Source organism: Leishmania braziliensis, chromosome 17 (genome assembly GCF_000002845.2).
Source record: "Leishmania braziliensis MHOM/BR/75/M2904 complete genome, chromosome 17".
Taxonomy (NCBI): domain Eukaryota; phylum Euglenozoa; class Kinetoplastea; order Trypanosomatida; family Trypanosomatidae; genus Leishmania; species Leishmania braziliensis.
Window position 1 is genome coordinate 54,488 of NC_009309.2, and position 25,224 is coordinate 79,711.

Below are 25,224 nucleotides of genomic sequence, written 5' to 3' on the forward strand. Positions count from 1 at the left end.
CCCCCCGCCTCACCGAGCGGGGACACGAAGGCGGCAGGGGGGCGGGACGTCCCCTGCAGGCACGGGCAGTGGAAGCAACGAGAGAGGGGGGCACAAGGCCGCTGGGGCCATTCGCAGCCAAAATGCAAGCCAGACGGTGCACTGGCAGGTAGTGCACAGGCCGCACCCCCACTGGACAAGGAGTGCTCCATCGCCCCGCCGACCTCGTCGCGCCGCGGGGCCCGGACGAACGCGCGCATACACACAGACATGACGGCAGCAGGCAGACGCGCGAGACGATACGCCCCTCCACAGCGACTGGCGCACTCACCGGCCAGCGTAGGACGGAGAGACGGGTAGGGGGGTTGAGGGAGGGGGGTCCAAGGAAGCGAGAGGGCGTCGCCGGCACTCGCTTGTCTACGAGAGCGTCTTCATTATAAAGTGTTGTTTTGTAGGATTAGGTGATCGTTGGGTGTTAAGTGATGTAGGCTGGAAGAAGCGAAGGAGGGGGGAGTAGCGAGAGGGCTGAGGAAATAGAATAGGTAAGAAGAGAAAGAGAGAGAGAGAGACAAGAAACAACTCAGAGTTGTGTGTGTAGGTGGGGGGTGTCTCGTTGGTGATCGAGAATGACAGGGAAGATGTTGGGGGAGCGTAACAGAAAAAGGTGAGTGGTGATTCGTGTGGCGTTCAGCGAGAACGGAAATGAGCAGCAGCTTTCATAGTAGCACTGCTTCTCAGCGCAGCCGTGCCCTGCCATCCCACAGCAGTCAGAGGCCACAGGGCCACGGCCACGCGGCACGGCAGTGCGCCGACCCATCCATCGGAGCACGGGCACCGCCCCAAACGCCACCCACCTACACCGCCCCACATGGCGTCGGCCGCCGCCAGGGGCCTCTCTCGGAGGGGCGCAGGCTCCCCACACCAGCAGGCAGCGGGAGGCGGGCGAGATGGGCTCGAGCCGCGCTGGCACGCTGCCCATCACATGGGTGGTGCAAGCGTGCGCACGGCCGCAGGTCGCTCCGACGCCACGCCGTCCAGGACCGGACCGCCGACATCCGCAGCAACACACCGCCCTCGCTCAGCTCACGTCGTGGGTGCTCGACCTCCGCTCACCACCCGAGGGGGCTGCGGCGGCTTGGCTTCTCCCCACAGAGAGTGGGGGCGTGGGGGACCTGGGGACACCCCACGCACGGTGGGAGGGCTATGCGCCCTCCTCCTCCCCTGCCATTCCTCCGTGGGCTCTGAGGAAAAGGAGAGAAGAGGCCGCAACGAAGAAGGAATGTAATACGCGATGCATCCGATGGACGGGGGGAAGCGGGGAAGAGGAAAAACAAGAGACGTGAAGATGTTCGCATGCACGTGTGTGTGTACCTACACGTGCTCGGTGGAGAAGGGGGTGCGAGAGGATGACTGAGAAAACGTCTGAAATATCAGAGAGATGCAAAGGCTGACAAGCGCAGGCAACTGACGAGTGCCGTCACTTGGGGCTGTGCGTCTCTGTATGTGTGGAATTGCAGGGCGCAGCATGTGCGCTTCCTACCCCCCGAGTGCACAGCGAGAAACGGGGGAGGATCTTCTAAAATGGCCTTAGGAAAGGGGGGAAAGGGACACCATCCGTCGGATACGCTTGGCAACATGGCACGCAGCCCTCACAGGCACAGACGCACATCATGCACAGGAATACGCTGCGCGGATGGCTTCTGTGCGCCGCCGCAGACGGGATTTCTTGTCCCCCTTTAGTGGTGAAAACCAAAGCACAGAAGACAGAGAGAGAGAGAGAGAGAGATGCACGCACGACCAGACAGCAGGAGCATCATGTGATTCACAATTAAGGGCACGCACATGACCGCCTCATATCGAAGGCAGAAGAATGACACACCTCGGCATCAATCCGCCATATCGTTGGCAGCGATGAGGCGCTTCACTGCCACAGCAAAGGCAAACGACGGCCCCCACTGCGCTGGCTGAATAAAGGCATCGTCGTGGTCCTTTTCCGTGGTCATAGCGGCATCGCATCGAGCGCGCTTGACTGGCCAACGGCCGATACTCTTGCCAACGGCGGCGGCAGCACCGACCCTTGTCTTGTTCGTCTCCTCCTCCACTGCCTTCAGCCTACCGCGCTGCTCGTAGCGGATCGTCATGAGTTCGAACTCGAGCTCGGTGTCCTCCTCCGCGTCGCTCAAGGCATCCTCATCCGACTGGCCAAAGGCAGTAGTGAACCCGCCGAGGCTCAGGCCCTCGCGCGTCTCAGCGTCGACCCAGGCCGCACCACTCAACCGACTAAACGCGAGGCACGAAGAGGAACTGGGTCCCTGTTGCAGGGTGAGCAGTGATGGAGCGCTGCTGTGCACCAGCCGCACCCCAACTGCACGTGACGTGGTAGATTCGGTCGACCCAGATGGAGCGCCAAGATGCGTGGTCACCTCCACCGGGCCGCCGCAGCGCACCGTAAAGGAAATGAGCCCGCACTCCTCTATGAGACAGGCAAGCAGCTTTGACATGAAAAATGGTAGGACCGCACAGCACGACAGCGACAGCGCTGCTGATGCAGATGGCGACGTGGAAACTGGGGTCAGGTAAGACGGTGGTGGGGATGGAATGAGACGCCAGACGTAGCGACAGGCGACAACGGCAGGACGCGTGGGGCGCTTCGCCACCGTTGGAAAGAGGGAAGAAGGAGTAGCTGCGGCTGCGGCTGTAGCCAACAGAGCTGATGGATGGTGGTCTTCGTGAGCGAACACGGGTGCCTCTTCGGTGATCCGACCGACTTGACTGCAGCGCGTAGCGCCTTGAAAAGGCATCGAAGAGATGAGCGAGATGTTGAAGCCGGAGAGAGCGGTGCCGGCTTGCACCACCTTGCTCAGTACCTCACGCACCCCTGCCGAAACGTCCTCCAGGGTATCCGCAGCGTCTTCAGCGCCACCCGCGCGCCCCTCCACCTTCTCTTCCCGTTTGGCTGAAGAGGGTGAAAGTAGTGGTAGGTGCACCAGCGCATCCCACACCACCCACACTGGATTCACACCGCCAGGGCTCAGTCGGAGTGGCTCCGCCATGAGCGCTGCCCCGCCAAACCAATCTAAGCTCACCCCAGCAGCAGTACAAGCCGCTGTCAAGTACTTCTGTGTTATCCGAGAAGAAGAGATGAGGCAGACGAGCAGGCGGCCCTTCTCCACGCAAAGCAGCGCGCTGAGGTCCTTCCAGGATGGATGGCCGAGAAGGCGCATATAGAAGGTGTGGTGAGTAGCCATACCATCAGCGGCTGCAGCAGGGCTGGCGCCTGACGCAGCCCCGCCTACAGAAACGCACGTCTGCCGCAGCGCACTGAGGCGTCGGAATGAGTCGTGTAGTGCCTGGACGTATGCCCCGTAAGTCATCGGTGAGTGGAGAAACGCAGCCGACGAAGGACCACCTTGAGTCGGCGGCAGCGGCGCTACTACGCTCTCCGAGAGTGCGGCAGAGGTACTGAGATGATAAACAGCACCAAAGCGCTCCGCGACGTCATGCAGACAGCGCTGAATGTGCGCCATACGGGTCATTGTCGTAGCTGGATTGGGCAGCAGCGTCTCTACAGACGTCCCCGTCTCGGCTGACGTCGACCAGGCAGGTGTTGGCACATCATGCCTGATGGATACATCTATGTGAACCTCGCAGCGGCTGAGAATGCCGTAGTACGGCACTGATGGAAACATTTTCTGGTCCCACTTAGCGGCGGCGGGGCGCGTCTGCTGCGCGGCCGCCAGTAGCGCGGGAAGGTCTGCTGACTGCTTCGCGGGGGCGCTGGCGCCGCTTCCGGACGACAGCGGAGTTCGAATGCCACCGTCACCTGGTGCAGAGGCTGGAATAGGGTATCGCAGCACCGACAGGGTGGTGGCGTCGTCAGCGAGGCTCTTGCCCTGCCGAAACCCAACGCTGCTACTCTGGAAAATGTTCATGGCTGCGGTGATTCCTCACGTCCGGGTACGTATGCCCTTGGTCGACCTGGAGTGTAGGAACAGCTGCTCGCGCGTCTATCCTGGTGTAGGTGTCACTGTGTGCGTGCATCAGTGAAGGAGCTCACGTTGTCGAAGGATTTGGTGGGCGTAAGCCGGAGAGAGAAGAAGCGAGAAAGGCAATAAAGGCCTACACGGCACGAGGGAGTGGAAGGTGCAGGACAACGGCCACGAACATAGAGACAGGGGGAGAGCGAAAACCCTCGCCAAGGCATAAATGACGGCCATGAGGAGGGCCGCGTCGCTCCCCCCTCCCCTACAAAAATGACCCCCGACCTCAAATGTTGCTGAGTAGAAAAAAGAGGATGAGCCACACACATAAGTGGCGGCCCGCATCTCATCCTAGTCGCAGCAACACTGTCTGAAAGACATCATGCGCAGCGTAGTGCGCGCAGAGAGAGGGAGGAAGGGCGAAGAGGTGTTCAAGCATAGCACACAGCCTGAAGGGGTGCGAAAAAGAGCAGGACTCACGTCTCTGCGCACCAGAGGCGCTCGTTTTTCCGGGGAGTCTGTTTCGCGCTCTTGTGCGGAGCAGCCTGAGTGACCGAGACTGAGCGCAACAAGCGAGAGAGAAAGAGAGACAAACAGCCTGCACACAAGGCGAGAGACAACACTACGCAGCTCGGAAGTCGCCTCACAGACAACATGGCGAACGCAAGAAGCGTAAGAAGAAGGAGAGGGCCATCACAGAACGCCTCTCTCTCCCTCCCCGCGGCATTTGGGAGCTGTCTTCTGGGTCACGCCATTCGGCCTCATGCCGTACTCGTGACAACAGCGAGCTGCTCTCGTAACTCGCGAATGCGGGCATCAATTCGCACAATCACTGCGTCCGTCTCACGCAACGCGCCGCTGCTCCCCACCACCAGCGACAACCGCTCTGTCTCCAGGCGCTGAAGCTCGCGGCCGGTGTGCTCCACGAAATCGCAATGGGCTGCTGTGGTGTGTGTCGGTGTAAGCAGCGCAGTAGCCGCAGCCCCAGCCGCGAAGGACGAGGTGGAAGATGGCAGAGCAGCGGTTCCACTGCCCGACGCCACCTCACGACCCTCACGGCCTGCCTGAGGTAACTGGCGCTGGGAAACTGATGTCGGTAGAGATGGCGGCGAGGCGTCTCCTACGTGACGGCGAAGCTGCTCCCGTCGACGTACTAGTGCGGCAGTCAGTCTTCTGTTCTGGTCCTCTAGTTCACGGCACCGCTGCTGAGCGACAGCCATGTCTAACGCATGCCGCTGCGTTTGTCTGTCTAGCTGCAACTGGTGCTCGGCCTCCCACTGAAGGCGCAGCTGCTCCACCTGAAGAGATGAGGATGCAGTCCCACCTCCTGCAGTGGCCGTGATGCCTCCGCTACCGGGGGTGGGGGACGTCAGCTGCTGCGTGCGGTATCGACTGAAAGCCTCATAGAGGGACAAGTACTCCTGCTGCGCCTGCCGCTGTCGCTCGTCGGCACGCCGCGTCTGCGCTTCCGCTGCCTTCACCCTTTCTTCCAGAAGTCGCGCACGGTGAGCAATGGTGTCGTTGGCTAGTCGCACCTGGGCCCGCACTTCATCCTCAACACGTTGCTGGGCGTCGAGCAGCTGCTGCCGCATGCGCCGCACGTCCTTCTCCATGTCAGCCACACGCCCCTGCCGCTCCGCCAAGCGTGTCTCTTCTGCCTGCACCGCCTCTTCGCGAAGCGTCACTGCCGCGGTGCGCTGCTGCAGCGCCATCAACGCCTCCTTCTCCCGTCGCTTCACAAGTCGCTTGAGATCTGCAAACGCAGAGCTCCTTTGTTTTTCAAGCTCTTTGCGGAAGCGGTCCGCTTGCACAGCCTTCCACAACTCCAAGTCCCATGCCGCACGGTACTCGGCCGTGTCCCGAACGTCATGCACTGCCGCTTCGGCCGGCACTGACGACTCTGCGGAGAGGAAGGGAGTACTGTCCGAGATGACGAAGCGTGCAGTGGTGGGATGTGGGGGCGACTTTTCGCCTGATGTCGCCGCAGGATTCCCTCTCGTCAACGGAGCGTCTTGCGACGACGAGGAGCTGCGACCTGTGGCTGTCACGGAAGTTTCTCGAGCTCGTGGGAGGCTGTGTGCTGACGTGATGCGCGCGTGAACACCGCTGTCGGGGAGCAAGGCATGATCCAAGGGGCTCCTTCGTTGCGCTCTCGCACCGCCCCTGTCGCCATTGCTTTTACGGTTGCTGCCACCGCTGCCGCTACTACTACCCATCACGCCGGAGGAAAACCGGTGGCTACCGCCCGAGTCACTTCCAGCACTGCGATGCATCCTGGACTCACGCCTAGGTATACACAGAAGCACACGCCTTCCGCCGACTCTTTGGTGGGGCTCTCTGTAGAGTTAGCTGCGACTCCCCAACGCACAAACAAAACACTGTGAAGGAATATGGCGGAGAAGGCGAGAGGGGGGGGGGGGGGGGCTGCGAACACTCGCGAGCACAGCAACTGAGAGAAGTCAGCGACGGTGAGGGCAAGTGCACACGACCACGAATCACTCGTGAGCAGTTGAATGGGTTGTACAGGTCTATGAAGGAAAAAAGAGGACTGTTTGTGTGATGATGATGATGTTGATGATGAGTGGGGGGAAGTGTCAGCGCTACGTTCGCGTCGTGGGGGTGACGAGGGAAACAATGCAGTGCACATGAGAACGATAAACAGCCGCCCCGCCGTCGTCTTCACAGTGAAGGAAATAAATCGTCTTCTCGGTGGTGACAAGCGAGTCGAGTAACGACGCCCGACCTCGATACAAGAGAGAGCGAGAGAAAGAACACACGCACACACAACTAGAGCGCACGGAGCTGCAGCAGGATACCCTTTCCCTCCTCGTCGAAGGCACCCTTTGGGGGGAGTGGAGAAATGGGGCACCAAGGGAATCTGCACTTCAGTGTCTCTATATCGGTGTGGGTGTGGGTGGGGGTGTGTGTCTGCGAGGGTTATCACCCTTGCTCTATGGCACGCTTGCTAAAGACGTTCGTCACGCCGCAGACGGCATTGGCATAGACGTTGCAAAGAGAAGGAGGTAAGTGCAGAGAAGGAACGATGGGGTGAAGCAGGGGAAGATGAGAAGCAGCACCGTGATCGCGAGGAGCAGGGGGGAAGGGGTGGTGGTTCGAACGAGCGTCGCAGGAAGGTGCTACCACAGCGTTTCAGGCGGGATGGCGGGCCACAGCGCGCGGTGGACCGCTGTGCCGTCTGCGAAAAGGGGGCTAAATTTTTTTTTTTGCGCGGCACGGAGACCCGCACACCCATCGAATGGGCGGGCCAACACAACAAAAGAGGGCCAAACATGTGAAAAGAGGAGAAAAAAAACGGATGAGCTGCACTTCGCCCACGTCGTCGTCGTCGTCGTCACACACACACACACACCAGTGTGGACTTCACATACTCCTCGTGCGTTCGTGCACTCATGCGTCTCTCTCTCTCGCTCTCTCGCTGGCCCCGCGTGAGTGGGCGCCCCAACCTGTGGAAACAACAGTGCACCACCAGGCCAACCGAAAGAGTGCGACAGTGAGGCGCGCTCACTTCGAGGTCGAAGTGTGTGGATTACCGACAGGCGGGCGCAGAGAAGGCGGACTGACCGCGACTGCGAAGCGTCGAGAGGGGCTGCCAGGGTGACGCAGAGGGGGGAATGCCGCGGGTTAATCAAATACGCATCCGTCCACTGGCACAAATTGCTGCTTTGCTGCTACAACTCGGTTGCGCCTCGGTCATTTTATTTTCGCCGTCTTTAGGTATGTCCTTCGTTGTCCTACGTTACAGTCAAGCACACAGAGACTCTGCAGCGTCCAAAGAAGCTCAACAGCAAGCGGGCGGGAGAGCGACACAGAGACGGTTCTGCCATCCACGTCAAGCAAGCCTAAAAGGAAAATGCACCCAAACAGCGAAGGGTGGAGAAAAAAGGACACACACGCACGTGCACACACATGAGCGGCAGTTCTAGGCCTCTCGCTGCAGGTAGGCGTCTAAGGCCGACAGCATAGGAGTACCAGCGTACATGCGGCGCAGCGTCTCGGCCGCGTACGTACGCAGGTCCTGCGTCTGCGTCAGCACTGCCTCCTCCTCAATCCTTTTGACTCCGGAATGATGCTGACGCAGCATCTCGTTGGTTACTTGCCACAAGCCGTAGGCCGCACGCGAGTTGTTTTGCTGTGAGTTGAACAGAAGCGACTGCGAGTACTCGATAGCACAGCGCGGGAGATCCCGCTTCATGTAGTAGAGCTCGCCAAGGCGCACATGGGCAAAATAGGACTCGGTGTCGAGCAGAAGACACTCCTCCGCGTAGTAGATGGCCTTCTCGATGTTGCCGAGGAGGTAGTGCAGGTTGCTTAGTTCGCGATAGGTCGACAAGGCGTCACCGCAGTGCACCTCTAAGTACGTGTGCTGTTTGTCATCCTCATCCGTGTAAACTAGGTCCTTCTCGAGGACACGGATGGCCTCCTCATAGTGGCCATTGCTCTTGTAGATGGCGCTCAGACGTTTCACACAGAAGTCGTTCGTTGGCATATCCTTCAGCACCTGCTCGTACAACTTCTTCGCCTCCGGGATCTTGCCTTGCGCCTCCAGGCACAGGCCGCGCAGGTGACTGACGCGAACAGACTTCTTGCCGAAACGGCTCTCTAGCAAGTTCAGGTACATGGTGGCGTTTTCAATACGACCGCATTCAAGGGAGGCAATAAGCACCTGCTCGTACACATCATACAACTCGCTCGACGACAGCCCACTCGACCCGCCAGCCAGCAGATCTGTGGCTAAGAAGAGCATCTTGTTGGCATTGCGTGCACCGCTAGCGCGGTAGTTCTGCACCAGCGTGATTTTCTGCTGTCTTGACAGCTGCTTGAGGTCCACAGGCGTCAACGACTGCAGGGAGAGGTGACACTCGGAGTCAGACATTCTGTTCGGAGGGTGAACGCGTGAAAAATGAGAAGATGGTTGCCAGCGTTATCACCAGAATGACGAGACGAACTGTTTTACTATCGTGTGCGCACAATGACCATTCGTTTCTACAAATAAATACTTCGCCGGCGGGAGAGGGCGCGTGTGTGAGGGAGATTGTGGGAGAGAGGGAAGAGGGAAGAGGGAAGAGGGAAGACTGAGTTGCACCGAGGCCACGGGCGAGTCGGCGTGTTCGCCTCCACCAATCCGACCTCTGGGCGGCGCGTGCGGCCGGGCCGCTCACGCTGAGGCCGGCCCGGCAGGAGTAGAGCGCGTCCCCTGCGCACGCGCATCCGCACGCGCCTGGGCGGTGCGGGGGCCCTCACAAGAATGCGGTGCCACACGTCCGTCCAGCCCCCCGCCTCACCGAGCGGGGACACGAAGGCGGCAGGGGGGCGGGACGTCCCCTGCAGGCACGGGCAGTGGAAGCAACGAGAGAGGGGGGCACAAGGCCGCTGGGGCCATTCGCAGCCAAAATGCAAGCCAGACGGTGCACTGGCAGGTAGTGCACAGGCCGCACCCCCACTGGACAAGGAGTGCTCCATCGCCCCGCCGACCTCGTCGCGCCGCGGGGCCCGGACGAACGCGCGCATACACACAGACATGACGGCAGCAGGCAGACGCGCGAGACGATACGCCCCTCCACAGCGACTGGCGCACTCACCGGCCAGCGTAGGACGGAGAGACGGGTAGGGGGGTTGAGGGAGGGGGGGGGTCCAAGGAAGCGGGAGGGCGTCGCCGGCACTCGCTTGTCTACGAGAGCGCCTTCATTATAGATTACATGTATGCATAACTGCACAGAGAGAGCCTATTTCATCACAGAGGAGGCGCACTGTAGACTTGCAGGGATAGCGAGAAATGAAGAGACGGAGAGACGTACTTCGTACGTGTTAAAACTGCGTTACGGGACCACAAAGGAAAGGCAGCGACGCAGAGAGGACGGAGGGGTGCAAGAGAAAAGGAGGCAGGCAAGTGAGCAGGAGAGAGGGAAGGCAGTGGCATACACGCGCGGGTCAACGCCACGCACGCACACATCAGCGCAGTTCCCTGAAATTCATCCCCCACTCTCTTCAGTAAAGCATACCTCTGCCGCCGCCACAGGTGCATGCGGCAGTCCCCCGGGGGAGGAGAGGTGCTGCGTGGTATTGATAAGAGCGGCGCTTCTGCACGTTTACCCCCCCCCCCAATGCCTCTCCGTCTGCCCCTGTATGTCGCGGCATCGTTTTCGAGGGTTTGCGCATTTGTGTAGCCCATCACGCGCAACAAAGAGAGGGAGCCGTGCCAGCGAAAGAGAAAAGTACAAGAGGACAAAGAGGATAGCACGAAGTCGTTCATGCGCCACGTCGCTCCCCTCCCCTACCCCCCCCCACGCCTGGCCCCAACACGAGCGCCGACGCCCAAGAAGGGGCGTGTGTATTGGGAAGCAGCCCAAGACGAAGTGAATGCGGCGCGTGCTGGTAATGAGAAAAGAGGCGCGGAAGTGCGGGAGAACGAAGCACAAAAGGCTTGACGCGAAGAGATGCCAAAGGCCTGTGGTTCGACAAATCACATGCGGCCATCCCCTTCCCCCGGGGATCACGACCGAAACTGCCTTTCCCTCGCGCACCGACACACGGGCACACACAACAGCGCCACTCCTATCACTCCCATCGTGTTATCACAGAGAATCCGCTTTTCTCCGTCACCGTGACGCAGCGGTTCACCATGCGCTGACGGTCGTCCAGCCACTCGCGATACTCCTCATGTCGACGCCGCCGACGCAGGCGCTGTGCGGAATCCTCAGCGTCCTCTTCATCACCAGAGGTGCGTCGCGGCCTCCGCGAGCTGTGCCTCCTTCCTGCGAAGTCCTCAGAGGCACCGACCAAGCTGGGACGACGCACCAGCAGGCCCTCCTGCTTCGATTTCGATGTGTCGCCAGCACCAGACCCCTCCATCTCCGCCTTAAGAGCTGCCTTCACCTCCTGCCGAAAAGCCTCGCGCAGCCGCTCCCGCTCTGTTGCCTCCTCGGCAGCCTTGCGGCGCATTCGCTCTGCCTTCGCTCGTTGGCGCTTGGCCAAGTCCGCCTCCCACGCTGCCTTTCTCTTCAGTTTCGCAGCAGACTCACGGGCGAGTCGCCGGCGCGACTTTTCATCCGCCTCATCTGGTGACGCTGAGGTGGTACCGCGGAGAGGCGTCCCACTCCATCCACCACCCTGGTGCCGTTCTGCCGCCGTGTCGGAGTCGTCATTACCGAGCACCGGGAGCGGCGAAGACCCGTTCAGGATCGCGCGCACGTACTCCGGTCCCTCCAGCGGCTCCTCCGCCGCCCCCAAGGGGTAGTAGCGACGATCCAGCCGGAGGTAGCGTCTGTTGGGGATGCCGCCGCTGACTGTAGAAGCCTGGGCAGCATCCGATGACTCCGCAACACTTGCCCAGAACGTGCTCAGCTGTGTAGAGCTCAAGGTGTGTTGTATCGCAGCGATAAAGCTGCCACTGGCAAAGAAACGCAAGAGCGTGTCACTGTCACTGGGGAAGAACGGCAGCGCGTCCTTGCCAGACACGGTGTCCTGAGTCACCTGTGCGTCGCTCATATGGGTAGCCTTTAAAATGTCGTACTGATTGATCGTGTGGATGCCGAGGACCGGGTCACGGCTGCGCAGGCCCTCCTCCTCAGCCACATTAGCGGCTGCCTGGTCGTCATCGGCGGCGGTAGCGGCACCATCATTGAAGCGCGACTGCAGAGGAACCAATATGAGAACCGATGGCACCTGCGACACATGCAGGCCTTCCGCCACCGCCGGCAGCTGCTCAGCGTCGAGCCAAAACACCTCGGTTCGCATGATTGGTGTCCAAGCACGTTCAACACGGCTGCGCTCCTTCGAACCTTTGGCGAGTGTCGTGTTATAGAACACAGTCGTGTACTGTAGCCGCCGCGCTAGCGCCGCCGCGACATCAATGTGATGGTGGAACCATAAAGCGTCACTTTCGCGCAGAACAAAGATGATCTTCATCGCCCGCTGCAGCGCTGTCAGCTCGTGCAGGAGGTGTGCTGCCGAGTCGAGCTTGCGAAGCGGGTTCGTAGTGTTGAAGGCATCCATTGCCTGGCGCCATTTCTGCAGCTGCGCGACTTCGGCGCCCACCGATGCCGCGCAGGCAGCACGCCACGCGGCAGAGGCGGCAGTCGCCTCCGCCAGCTCCGTCACAGTGCCGATGGACTGGGGTGGAGACAGATCCGAGACGGTTTCCACAAAGCCAGCAGATGTCGAATCGTTAAGATACGCCGCAACAGTGCTGGACCACGGGGCCATCGAAAAGGTGTGCTCTGTGCGTAAACCCCACGCCGCAGCGACCACCGACGACTCCGTCACCAACGTCAGCAGCGCATTACCGGCCTGTGTTGCAGTAGAGGAAAGAGCAGCGAGCACCTCCTCGGAGCCATGCCTGGTGAGTCGCATGTAGAACATGGACACGAATGCCGGGAGGACAGACCGGGACATGCTTGCCTCGGCAGAGTCACGGACAAGTTTGAGCGTGTCGCGCACCTCAGAAGGGCTGAAGACAAACTGAAGACTTGGCATGAGGTGAAAGGTGACGGGGTCGATGTAGCGGGCGGGCAGCTCACTTAGCACCCAGGAACGCAGCTCGAGGTAGCTGGCACTCGTCAGTGACTTACTCGAGTAGTACACAGGTATCTGGAAGGGGCTCGCCGCGATGGTGGCGCCGGGCGCCACCTGCACCTTTGCAACTCGTCCGTGGAAGAGCGCTAGTGTTGGTATACTACTGGCGCCTATGAGCAGTAGCTCTATAAGGCGACGCTCAGTGGCACCCATCGGTATCCTGTACTCGTGCACCCGCAGTGCCGATGACGGCATGTCTGTTGCGATATGTCGCACCTTCGCGCGCAGGGCGTCGACAATGGGGGAGTTGGCAGCACTGCTCTCCGTGAAGAGGATGAGCACAGGGTGCGTAGGAAGCGGCAATCCCGAAGGAGCACGGCTGCCTCCCTCCACCCCACCGGTAGCGATGTAAGAACCGCTCGCCAGCACGTCCAGCAGCGATGCAGCTGTGGGAAGAGTAAAGGTGCGCTCCGTATAAGCGGTCGAGGCAGAAGGGGGCTCATCCACAGAATCACCGTCGTGTCCACATACCGGTGTCCCCTTGAGCAGAAGCACGGCTGCAATGACAGCAACGAAGGTGCAGCACAGCACCGATTGCGGGGGTGACGGTCTGCACATGCGTGGCAGTGGGCCTGACGAGACCATGACACTAGTGAGAGACGGAGCGTGGGTGTCACGCTCCTCTGGGGTGGAGCAGTAGGGGTAAAGAAGCGGGAAAACTGCACCAATGAATAAGAAAGAGAAGAAGCAAATAGAGAAAGACCGAGAGGCCGATCAGGTTGCACAACAGCAGCAGAGAAGCGGCGCGCTAATTTCTCGAGAGAGGGGTCGACACCTCAGAAAGAGAGAAGGAAAGAGGCGGATTCGGTAGAGGAGTGACAACGAGGCTGTGTGTGGGAGGAGGGCGAGGAGGGGGTCAAGAAGCGGGAGGTCAAGTGCTGCTTTAAATCTGTGGGCCTGCGAGTGTGTTGTAGGCGTGTGTGAGGGAAAGGCGGAGAGTGGGGGGCCAAGCATAAAGGAGGATGTGCAGGCATGGGATAGGGGGGTGGGAGCCAAGGCTACAAACACCAACAGGGACAAGGACACTCATGTAGGTGGCTTGTAAGGGCACCCCGTAGCCGCCTGAGAAATTTTCAAAAATCGGCTGTAAGTAGGCGGTGCCGCTGTGGTGGCGGCTCCGTGTTCTCCTCTCGTATTACTCTTCTCTCTCCCTCTCTCTCTCGCGTTTCCCCTTTCAGTTCTATGAGCCTGTGGGAGCACCGCGCCGTCTCTCTTCTTATTTTGCGCGCCGTTTGCCGGCTTGACCATGCGGCGCGCAAAGAAGAGAAGCGAGTGAGGTAAAACGAGTGAGAGGGAACGGAACTAAGCAGGAACAACGACGCATGTGCGTGTGTGTGTGTGTGGGTGGGTGGGTGTGTATTAGAGCGCCAGCATCGAAAGAAGAAACGAGCACGTTCGATCCCTAAACGATCGAGAATGCGGCGGGAGAGAAAAACTAAAACCACAGAGGAAAAGAAAGACAAGGCAAATGGAAGCAAAAGAGAGAGAGAGACATAGGCACATACACGAACGTGGCACAATTCGTATGAGGCGCACAGGCCTACGCACAGAGAGAGAGGGGGAGAGAGACATGCGTAAAATATATAGGGGGAGGGGGGAACAGGCCAGCATGACGATGTGAAACTTGAAATGGTTGCTAGGAGGTGGGGGAAGGGAAAGAAGGGGAAGAGCCAGTTTGCAACATCCCCCCAAGGGGCGTGTGCCTCTCCTGCGCGCGCGTGTATGTGCCTCAATCCGCGTGCCTACTCTCTACTGTTTGAGGCGCACGTGCAAGTACACGGAGGCAGATGGGCTGCCGCTGTGCGTGCGTCTGAAGGTAGATGACTGGACCTCATTGCCTACCCCGGAGTGCCTCGCAGCCATGTTTAACAGAGAGACACAGGCGCACACACACATACACCCACAGCAACGTCACTCCCTTTCCCACCCTAACCTCCAGCGCCCACTCCATCTCACACGCACAAAGCCAACGCCAACTAGAGTGAACGACATCCGCTTCGTTAGGATGCAAGTAAAGAGAAGCCAGCCAAATGAGGGAGATGGGCGGACGGAGGAGATGGAGAGCAGCCGCGCACATCTGTGCAAGTGTGCGCCTTTTAGTGTACGGAGACAAGCGATGCCCTGCAGGCACATGCGCCCATATATTTCCGTCTCGCCTTCGCTACCTCAGCTGTGATATAAAACCTTAAGAAAATTACCACCTTCTGTTCGCGCTCGCTCCTTCATACAACGGTGACTTCTACCGAACACGAAAATCGACCCCTGGCACACATAGATGCACGCACATCCTGGCTCTGCATTGATCGAGTACAACACCTGGAGAGGCAGGGTGGAGGGCGACATCGAGGAAGCGCGAGCAGGAGGCTCCCCGGCGCAGAGATTCACGCACCGAATGCCGGTGTATGGGTCTGCAGGTGCAGCTTTGTTTTGCTTGCGTGTCCCGGCCTCAAGGCATCTACAGTGAAGAGGGTGTCCTCCGGCGCTTGTCAGCGCCGAGCAGGACGATGTTGCGGCACACCTCCCACGACTTCATAAAGGCCGGAATGGGCAAAAACTCAAAGCGGGAGTGAAAGTTGTGGGCGCCGGTGAAGAAGTTGGGCGTGAGGAGTCCCTGCGCGGAGAGCGCCGCGCCGTCCGTACCGCCACGCATTGGGATAATGTTCGGCTTCACGCCCGCCGTCTCCATCGCCTCCAGAAGCAGGTCAATCGCAGTGCGGTCGTCCTTGAGCGAGTTCGCAATGTTAGCGTACACGTCCTCAATGACAATCTCCACCTTGCCTGTCGGGTACTTCACCTGTACCTCCTTGGCCGCATCCAGCATGAAGGCTTTGCGGGCCGCGTACTTGGCGAGGTCGTGCTCGCGCACCATTGCTTCGAGCCTCGCCTCGGCAGGGTTCGCCTCCATCTTCGAAAACCACCAGTACCCCTCTCGCAGCTCCGTGCACTCCGGCGTCTCCTCACGGTTGAACTTGTTCATGAAATCCATGGCCATCAGCAGCGGGTTCACCATAACACCCTTGGCCGACATTGGATGCGCAGGGACACCGGTGAACTTGATCGTGGCACTGGCGGCGTTAAAGCACTCGTACACCACCTCTCCCAACTCGCAGCAGTCAAGCGTGTAAGCGAAGTCGACGTTGAAGCGCGCCTTCACGTTTAGGTGCTTTGAGCCAACCAAGCCAATCTCCTCATCTGGCACAAAGCAAATAACGATGTCACCGTGCTTCTCCTGACTAGAGTCGAGTTGGGCAACCATCTCCATCACTGAGGAAATGGCGGCCTTGTTGTCTGCGCCGAGCACGCTGGTGCCGTCACTGAAAAGGATGTCCTGGCCGACGTACTTGCGCAGCTCTGGGTGCTCCTTCAACCTCATCCAAATATCCTTCCCTTTGTTCAGGCAGACATCACCGCCGGTGTAGTGAATCCGCTGCGCCTTGACATCCGGGCAGAGACCGCTGTCGAAGGTGTCGAGGTGGCAGATGAACCCGATGCGCGGCGCGCCAGGCACATTACCCGGCTTCACCGCTGTCACCGTCGCATACTTGTCGCATATGATATCCTGCAGGCCCATCGCCTGCAGCTCCTTGGCGAGCAGCTCTGCCAGTACCTGCTGCCCCGCAGTGGACGGGATGCACTTGCCAAGGTTGCGCTGGTTGCTCTGGGTGGTAATAGCGGAGTAGCGGCGGAAGCGCTCCTCCAGACGTTCCTCAATGGGCTTAAGAGACATGGCGTGAAGGGTGGGAAAACGACGTTAGCGAGGGAAGGAAAGAAGGAATGGGGGGGGACTAGACAAACCGCGATAGTGAAAAGGCGGGGAGGGGGGGGCGGGGAAGCATACGGAATGCGTTGGATTCGAAAGAAATGTGTGCTGATCGCTGAGGAGAGAGGGAGACGATGAACGTGGGGGGGATTCGTGGTGGAAGAGGCGGTGGGGGGGGGGGGGGGGGGAAATCATGCACATGCACACCCAAGTGGCCAGGCAGTGGTGCCCGGGAAGCAGAAGAGAGGGGGGGGGGGGGGGCGGAGACGGCTAAGCGAAAACATGCCAAATAGCGCAGACGCCCGTATTACGTTGCATCGCCATCTCCTGCTCTCTCCGAAAAGCTGAAGTACTGCCGCAATCTTCTCCATGCTCACTCCACCCATGCCAGCTTCGTGGGTCTTATTCCTCACGAGAAGGGTGAGCACACCGAAATGGAAGTCTCTTTCCGGCCCTTTGGCCTTTCTTCGTCCGCCCAGCCGATAAAGTGCAGCGACATCACCAACCCGCATTAGAGCACAGAAATGCATTCTGCAAGCGCGGTGGAAAGATGACGAGGCACGGTGGGGGGGGAAGAGTAGGGACTACAGGAAAACGAACAGACGGCCGAGGCGAAGAACACACACACACACACACACAATATGCACATGAGCACAGAAAGCTGTGTGCTCATGACACAGAGAAAGAGAACGAGCGACATAAAAGAGGGGGAGTGACCCCTGTCTGCTTTGCCTCCCACCGCCTCCCCATACACACGCCAAATCACCAACTACTTTTCTTTTTTGGGGGGAGGGGAGGAGGGGGGAGAGGGGCTAATTTACATGCGTACATACGTGCCAGCAGCACCCATAAATGTGCATACATCGCGACTGAAAAGGGCGCACACACACACGTTTGAGCTCAGCCTGACCGCCGGAGCGTGGCTGAGGGAAGTGAGAAAATCCTGCGATGTCCAAGCGACCAACAACAGTACAAGAACGGGGGGAAGAAGAAAGCAGCGCACGAGTAAAAAGTGAGGCGCACACGGATTCGATACGCGGACGAAAAACAGCAACAACACAAACGAACACGAACGCCCACCCACTGCGCCAGGGCATACCCTTACGAGAATGGGAGCAGCAACGCACACACGCCAAGCGGGATGGTGGGAGGGAGTAAGGGAGAGTGTGGGAGTGTGGATGTGGGGGTGGGCGGGAGGACGGGGAGCATAAAGAGAGAGAGAGAGACAACAGGAAGAGTGAAAGGCGGTGGACTGCGCATGCAGTATTCGGCTGCCAAGGATGAACGCATGGAGACTCGCCTCTTTCATCGAAAACAGCCCCACACGCACAGCCATTACACAAGCAAACCATCGCGGCTACCTCAGTGCTCGACGACCTTGCGCACCTGTTCGACCGCCGAGGTATCCGTGCCACGCAGCCCCTTCAGATAGTGCACCACATGCGGCGGCTGCGTTGCCGCGTCGTGCAGCGTCTGAGTCGCGGAGTCTTTGTGAGGGTCCGCCTGCATCGCTGCCTCACGGCGGAAGTGCGACGCGGCGGTCTGCGAAGAGTGCGTCCGCATCCGCATGAGGTTGGCCAGCTTCAGTGCGTGTCGGCGGAGGTCCCACTCATTCCAGAAGTAGCTGTGGTCAATGTAGGCGTCGATCTGTCCTGTCTGGGTACCGCAGTCTTGCCTGTGCCCCTGCGCGTGCTGTGCGTTTTCCACATCAGTCGTCAGCCGCTCCACCACCCGCGACCCCTCCAAGTACAGCTCGCGCGGCAGATCTCCAGCCCGCCCCATCACGAGACTCAGGCACGGATCGGCAGCGTGGAAGACGTGCAAGCACCCCTCCACGTACCGCCACGGATCAGCCGCAAAGGTGCGCATTGCAGCTGCGTCGGCAAAGATGAAGTAGAGTGGGCGCGGCATGGCAGCAGGACTGGTACTACCGCTCACCTCCACACATCCGAGTGACGTCCTTGACGGTGAGGATGATGAAGATTGTGACGGTGCTTGGCCAGGCAGCAGAAGTCCAGAGGTTGGACGCCCGTCGAGAAATTGAACGGGGCAGTAGCCTCGCATCCCGCAGAGCGACTCAGGGTAAACCCGCGCCACGGTGGGGTCGACTGTGTGTAGCGGGAGGTCGGCGCGGTAGCGCGCGTGAACGCCAGAGGGAAGTCGCTGGCGCGTTGTGTCGGAGTCAAGCAGGGCAGTGACCTCAGCAGCAAGGGCACTCGCAGAGGTGACAGGGGGTGCCGGTGCAGCCTCCGCGAGGGCGAGCGCGTCCTCTGCAGCGACTCTGGGCAGTGTCGAGGCGTACCCAGAAGCGGACTCTGTTGCAGCACGCAGTAACGCTGCCCAGAGCGGAAGTTCGTCGGCGCAGCGCATACCCGCCTCATACGCGTCTGCCAGCTCCATGAACCGGGGAAACACCACCTTCTTTGGAGCCGCCTCTCCAGGTGCGGCGGCGGCGACGGCGGTCGGTGAAGAATCGAAGGCGGAGGCATTAGCGGACGAGGACACTGCAGCTGAGGCCACTTTGCTCGTCGGCATCAACAGCTGCCGCAGCTCCGCCAAAAGTAACGCGTATGGCTGCATGACGCGGTTGTTCATGGACTCGCGGAGGTGCTGGAGTCCGCATTGCACATGCCGGAGAACGTGCTGGACCAGAAGAATGTGGTGGTACTCCTCCTTGAGCCGCTGATGAGCCACGGCATCCAGTGGACAGGTCGAAGACACCAGCAGCGCACGTGTTAGGTTTACACGTGGCTCCAGCTCAGCCACCGCCTCCGCCGACTTCACCTCTAGCTCCGCCAGTGGTGTGTCCACAGACGTGGATAGCGACATTAAGTCCATGCCGGCGCTGCGACCCATCTCCTTCTGATAGAGCCGTAGTCCCCACGTGATGCGGCGAAGCTGCCGCAGCTGGCACGTCTGCTCCACACGGTCCTGACGCAGGAATGCCGCCACCTGTGCACGAGGAAGAACTGAGCTGACGGCGGAGAGGGTCTCGTTGTGTGCCGTGCCGCTGCTGCCGCTATCCGCCTTCACCGTGGCTGATGCCACAGGTCCGAGGTCGCTGTAGTAGTGCGCAAAGCAGACCGCGAGGGATCCCCAGACTTGCTCAGCACTCGCCATCTCAGGCTCCATAGACATCAGCGCCCCCTCCAGTTGCACTCGAATAGCCTCCTTCTTCACCTCTGCTTTGTGTTGTTGCACTTTGCGCGACATGCACAGCGTGTCGCAGCGGACCTGCAAGGACAGCGTGGCGAGGCTAGGGAGGCTGCAGCGATGAAGAAGATAATCAAGCATGTCGTCCGCCAAGGCTTCAATATGAGGGATGCTCGCCGCCACATCGCCAGCGCTGTCAAGTCGGTCACGCTCCTTCAGCAGCCAGAGACGCGTCAGCAACGCTGCAAGGTCGAGCGTGATAGCGGAGCTCATGGGACGGTCTCCTGCCTGCTTGTGATAGCGCGAGACAACCTCCTGTGCCACCAGCGGTATGACGTCCATCGCGGCGAGAGGAGGGGTGGGTGGGGTGTACAGGGGGTGAAGGAAAGGGGGTAGAAGATGGATACAAAGGGAGGAGTCGACAAAGAGATTCGATTGTCCACCGATCGCCCCTGCGCGTCTGCAAGTCGTACCTGCACGGCTGACAGGAAAGAAAACTAAAGGGAAACGAAAGGTGTGCGTTGGAGAGAGGCGGTTTAGTAAGGGGGGAGAGGGGTGAGAGAGAGAGAGAGGGGGGACGGTATAGGAAGGGAAGAGATTGTTGGATGAAGTACATGAGACGTGGACCAGGTGTTGGAACGCACAGACAAACAGGAGGAGAAAGACAAGCAGACTAGCCGCCTCATGCGGGCAGCTGTAACTCGCCGTGTCTGAGTCCATGACCACCAACGATTTCATCTACTTTTCGTAGCAGTATTCTCCAAGTAGCAGGAGGGACTAGGTAATCCGCAGCAGCAGCAGCAGCAGCTGAGTCACTCCCCCTCAGCTCGAGCTTGCTGCTGGAGAACACCGAAGCACTCGCTGAAGCCATTTCTCGGTGCGAGGGTCTTTCCTGCCTCAGTAGCTCTACTTTGGTTCCAGAGAGAGAGGGGGGGGGGAAATCAGAAGGTTGAGGAGACACGGTAGAAGAGAGAGGGGGGGGGTTGAAGAGAGAGAGGGGGGGGGGGTTGACCCAATAGGTGTGAAAAATACACATACAGAGGAAGCGGGCACAGGCGCGTATAGCGGTGCTGCGGGGGTAAAAAAAAAAAGGAAAACATGAGAAGCGTGCCTGCTGCACACCTGCACCCAAACGTCCCTCCTTGCCCCCACGCTCATCCTCCAGCACACGCCCCATCTACTGCCGTCCCTCTCGCTCGCACACGGGCATAACACCAGTCGTGCAAGCAGCGAAGAGGGTGCCTGTACAGGCCTGTGAACGAGGTTGAAGGGCGAAGAACGAAGAGAAGCAATGGGGCGGCAATCACACAGAGAGGAGGAACGGCAGCGGAATGGGTGAGGGCGTGGGAGACACGAAACAAATGCGAAAAGGAGGGAAAAGAACAGCAGAAGACGTTTTAGCCTCCCCCACCATCCCACCCTCTCCCTCTGCGCGTGGGCCTTTTGTGGATGCGTGTCGGTGCGTCATCGTCACTCTCCATCCACCAGACATCCGCCTCCTCCGCCCCTCTCCCCCTTTCACGCCCGCTCTCTTACACGCTTGCGTTGCGTGGGTGTCTAGGGGGAGGGGGTAGAGGTACTGTACATGTGGAAGCTGATGAGCAAAGGAAAAAAGGGAGGCCTCGACTCGCCATGGCACAATACCACGCAATGAGAAACACCACTCAGTGCGGCAGACGCGCGTTGCATCTCGCGCCAAAAAACAGAGGCGAACAACGTACCGCGGTCACACGAACTAGTAAGCGGTGGATGGGGCACCGGCAGCGCTGAAGGTCTCGGGTGGCACAGCTAGCACTCCAACCTCGTCGGCCGGCTCGTTCTTCGTGAAGGGAGAGAAAGAGGCGGCCGCACTCAGAACCGGCACAAGGGCACTCCAGCTGCCGTAGTTGGCACTACCTTCGACGCCGTTGGTGGTGCCACCGCGGAGTTTACCCACACTGCCACCATTGACACCACCCCCTGTATGTCCAGCAGGGGCAGGTCGCCGCAGTCGTTGCCGCATGGTGTCAAGCGTCAGTCTCGTTGAATTCCCTGCAGGATTCCTCAATGGCTTCGCTACAGAAGTGGCGTTGTCCTCGGCAACTGCACGAGCTCGATGCCACGACTCAAAGCTACGCAGTAGCGCCTCACGACGGCGAGTGAGCTGACTCTCGTGGTAGCGGCACTCATCTGCTAGGGCTGTGCTGGTGTGACTGCTATCGCCCGTTCCCAGTGCCACTAGACGCAGTCGTAGGCTGGCCAATGCCTCCTTTTCCATCCGCACGTGCTCTACCTGCTTCACTCCCTCCGCTGTCTGGGTCGTGTAGACATGGAACGCGGAAGACTCGCGTGGGCTCGCCGGCGGCACTGAATGGGCTACTAAGGCCGGCGTTGCTGAGTGTGGTCGCGGTACCTGCATTGTGGAGTGCGCAGCGATCGAGAAAGATGGCGCCAGTGCGTCAGCTAGGGCCCGTCCCCGCTGCGTTGACGGCTGTTGTGCGGTGGAAACTTGTCGCGAGATGCTTTCAATACTATTCGGTGCCGACGAACGGCCGACCCGCGATACCGGCGCACTCGAGACTACCCGCGAACCGCGAAGGGACGACGAAGGCACCTCATTCTGTGCAGAAGTAAAGAAGGCCTCGTTGGCCGGGGACATGATCCGTCCATTCCCCAACTGCGGCGCAGCAGCAGGCAGGGCGTTGACTGTTGCGTCAACAGCGCTGTGCCACATCGGCGGAGGTGCTAACAGCCCTGGCAATGAGAAAGGCAGGACTGCCTCCTGAGTCACGTCTTGAGATAACCCGGCAGCCGATGGAGCGCTGCCGTACCCCCTTCCAACTTTGCCGTCAACAGGTGCCAGCGCGCTCGGACTTGGCTCCCGCAAGAGCTTCGTGTGCAAAGAGTTCAAGCTGGGCAGCTGCACTGTCGCTGTCGGCAGCGCCAAGTCCACAGAGGGGCGACATTTTCCCTCCGCAGTGGGGGTGTCCTTCATCGAGTCTGCACTGCTCCGCATCGAGAACATTCTGCGTCGCCCGATCCCTCCGTTGGCGATGAATCGGTCACCCCCGAAGGATTTTCCTGAACAGCGCTCTGAAACGGACCTGCGCGTGCCGCTCGCCCCTACGGCCGTGAATGCAGCCGCTGCGGCAGCTTCTGCTGCCCGCAAGTCTGCGAGTGCGGCGCTAAGCTGAATGTCCTTCTCTGCCACACACTGGCGCAGCAGCTCGAAGCAGGTGTGCATCTCCAGCACGGTGGTGACTGGGAGCACCGAAACGCGTCCGGCAACAAAGTTCATCACGCCTGTGGTCAAGGCAGCAGAGGCCGGCGTAGCCGATGACAAGGCGGTGCAGCGCAGCAGTGGATGGAAATCGTCCGCCGCGTTACCAGGTGTTTGCAGCGGCAAGGTACATCGCTGAGTGACGCGTCCAGTGGAGGATTTCAACGACCCCTGCTGCGTACCCTTGGCCGAGGCAGCTCCAGTGCGCTTCTTCGCGACGTTCGCGTTGCTGTCTGTTGACGCATCATCGGGTGGGGCAGTGGTGGCCAGTGCTGGTGCATTACTTGCTGTGTGCGCCTTCAGCTCCATCTGCAGTCGCAGCTCAGCCTGAAGCCTCATTACCTGTCGCTGTAGCTGGCGTAACCGAACAAAGGGGTCCTCGGCGACCCGAGAGGCCAGCTGCTCTGGCACACACAAAAGTCGCCGCGCCAGCTGCAACGTGGCGAGCGTGTCTCTCTTGTACGCCTCCTCCGGCCGGACATGCGCAATGACGAGGGTGCGGCAGCCGCCACCAAGGTGGCCTTTGAGCAGCATTGTCAGCTTGCTCCGCTTGTATGAAGCTAGCGTAGGCGGTGTATCGTCGACTGTGGTCGACGAAGACGAGAGTCTCGTGATGACCTCCTTCAGTATCGCAAGTGAATGCCGGATCGCCGCATCCCCGCCGCGGCCTCTGGGCGGTGTGATGGCACGATCAGCAGGCAGCGTTGAGGACGATGTGAACGGAGGCAGCAGCTGTGACTTTAGGCTACTGCGCTGCGGACGCTCCGCGGCTGCCAGGTCGACGAGATAAAGCTGGGCCCTGCGCACGAGGTGGTGCGTTGCACTCCCCTCCTCTCCTTCTTCACAGGTGCAGTCCAGCATGACAACAACGTGCCCTGCAACCCAAGGTGACGCTGCGGAAGACTGCGCACGGCGGCTTCGGTCGATCAACGCGAAGGCATCTGCAGCGCTGCGGCACGTCACCTTTGACACGTTGCGCACGACGACTTTGCCTCGATCCATGGCGATGGTGGGCCTCGCAGAAAACGATGGCGACGAGGGAATCGATGGGGAGGGTGCCACGGCCCGCTGCGATACCGACGCCCCGACTGAGGATGTGTCGCGCGCTGCCTCGGCGAGCAGGTCCACCACGTGCTCTCCGCAGAGCGCAAGGCAGGAGAGCTCGATCGAGTACCGCGTACGACAATCACGTCGCGCCTCCTCCTCCTCCTCCTGTGCTCCACTCAAGGACACAGACGTGAAGTCCAACGTGGTGGGTATTGTCATCGCCACCGCTGAGCGAGACATGGGCGTTGAGGACTCGCGCTGTGCCGTCACCGCTGCAAAAAGCGAGGCAAGTAGGCGCTGGCACAGCCCAGGCACCGCCACATCGCCAAACATGGTGGTGGTCTTGCCAGTGCCTTTCTCGCCGCAGCACAGAACTGTGGCACTCGTCCCCTTCAGCACAGAGTCTACCACGCAAGAACGAACAGTCATGTCGAAGAAAGCGTGCGCGGCGTCGTCGTGGGCGTCGACGACGCCGTCAAGGATGAAACTTGGCGGCTTGGTCACGTGCTCTGTACGCGACGACCGCCGTAGCGAAGTCGTGCCTGCCTTCGGCGACACCTCTTCTACGCTGCCGCAGTGCACTGTTGTGTTACTCTTGTCCACGGTGACCCACAGTGGTGTGTCGGGGGAGGCAGGTGGCCGCACACGTCCGTAAACAAGGATTCGATCGGCCACCGGGTACGGCATCCTCAGTGGCGCTGCGGAAGGCAGGAAATCCACCAGTATAGCAACTGCAGAAGAAGAAAGATGAAACACAAAATGAAGATGACCGCTGTGCGTGGTGTGGGTGGGAGGGGGGGGGGGTATGCGCCTCACTGAGGACAGAAGAGTCGTCCGAGGGAGGAAGGGAGGGGGGGTAGAGGAGGGTGGGAAACACGCGACGAGGAGGAGAGTGATGAAAGACGCACGCCTGTCTGTGTGTGTGTGCGCGCGCGTAAAAGAATAAAAAAAGGCAGGCGAAAGAGCAGATGTACCCATCGCACGCGCACACGCCACCGAATCCCCCACACGAGGGCGAAAGGCGCGGCGGAGGAGAGAGGAGGCCGAGTGAAAGCGGTGAGAAGAACAGCACCTGATTCTCTCTCTTCAGCGCGCACCCAAAGCACGTGACGGAGAGAGGGGAGGGGAGGGGAGTAGAGAATGACCTCTGTATAGAAGACGGTGTGTCGGGGGAGGGGGGCCTGCCAACGGAAAATAAGGAGGTTATTTGGTGGGCACGGGGATAGAGGAGTGCGAGAGGCGCAGGTGAGAGAAAAATACCGTAGGCAACGCCCCTGCAGCCTCTACACGACTGCACATGAAAGAGAAGACGCGCAAAGAGGGCTTGGAAAGTGGAGAAAAGGGGAACAGTGAAGAGACCAAAACGGCGCCTGCGCGTCGATGACAAGCGTGAAGGTTGTGGTGGCTCTGCTCATTCGCACTTCCGCGGGGCGGCTTCTGCTGCTACCGATGAG

General features: G+C 60.0%; 7 protein-coding genes across 7 annotated transcripts; all 7 read right to left on the minus strand.

The window, feature by feature from the left end:
* Positions 1-1,865: 1,865 nt before the first annotated feature.
* On the minus strand, positions 1,866-3,911 carry LBRM_17_0140 (conserved hypothetical protein; the record flags this gene model as incomplete). The annotated part of the gene is made up of 1 exon (XM_001563732.1): positions 1,866-3,911. The coding sequence occupies one exon, from the start codon at positions 3,909-3,911 to the stop codon at positions 1,866-1,868; it is 2,046 nt and encodes a 681-aa protein (XP_001563782.1).
* Positions 3,912-4,720: 809 nt separating this feature from the next.
* LBRM_17_0150 (conserved hypothetical protein) lies at positions 4,721-6,175 on the minus strand (the record flags this gene model as incomplete). The annotated part of the gene is made up of 1 exon (XM_001563733.1): positions 4,721-6,175. The coding sequence occupies one exon, from the start codon at positions 6,173-6,175 to the stop codon at positions 4,721-4,723; it is 1,455 nt and encodes a 484-aa protein (XP_001563783.1).
* Positions 6,176-7,899: 1,724 nt separating this feature from the next.
* LBRM_17_0160 (conserved hypothetical protein) lies at positions 7,900-8,853 on the minus strand (the record flags this gene model as incomplete). Its single annotated transcript, XM_001563734.1, has 1 exon — positions 7,900-8,853. One exon carries the CDS (start codon positions 8,851-8,853, stop codon positions 7,900-7,902), a length of 954 nt encoding a protein of 317 aa, XP_001563784.1.
* A 1,682-nt stretch (positions 8,854-10,535) lies between these two features.
* On the minus strand, positions 10,536-13,136 carry LBRM_17_0170 (hypothetical protein, unknown function; the record flags this gene model as incomplete). The annotated part of the gene is made up of 1 exon (XM_001563735.1): positions 10,536-13,136. The coding sequence occupies one exon, from the start codon at positions 13,134-13,136 to the stop codon at positions 10,536-10,538; it is 2,601 nt and encodes an 866-aa protein (XP_001563785.1).
* A 1,870-nt stretch (positions 13,137-15,006) lies between these two features.
* LBRM_17_0180 (putative peptidase t) lies at positions 15,007-16,278 on the minus strand (the record flags this gene model as incomplete). The annotated part of the gene is made up of 1 exon (XM_001563736.2): positions 15,007-16,278. The coding sequence occupies one exon, from the start codon at positions 16,276-16,278 to the stop codon at positions 15,007-15,009; it is 1,272 nt and encodes a 423-aa protein (XP_001563786.1).
* A 1,395-nt stretch (positions 16,279-17,673) lies between these two features.
* On the minus strand, positions 17,674-20,184 carry LBRM_17_0190 (conserved hypothetical protein; the record flags this gene model as incomplete). Its single annotated transcript, XM_001563737.1, has 1 exon — positions 17,674-20,184. The coding sequence occupies one exon, from the start codon at positions 20,182-20,184 to the stop codon at positions 17,674-17,676; it is 2,511 nt and encodes an 836-aa protein (XP_001563787.1).
* Positions 20,185-21,199: 1,015 nt separating this feature from the next.
* Positions 21,200-23,257, minus strand: LBRM_17_0200 (conserved hypothetical protein; the record flags this gene model as incomplete). Its single annotated transcript, XM_001563738.1, has 1 exon — positions 21,200-23,257. One exon carries the CDS (start codon positions 23,255-23,257, stop codon positions 21,200-21,202), a length of 2,058 nt encoding a protein of 685 aa, XP_001563788.1.
* Positions 23,258-25,224: the final 1,967 nt, after the last annotated feature.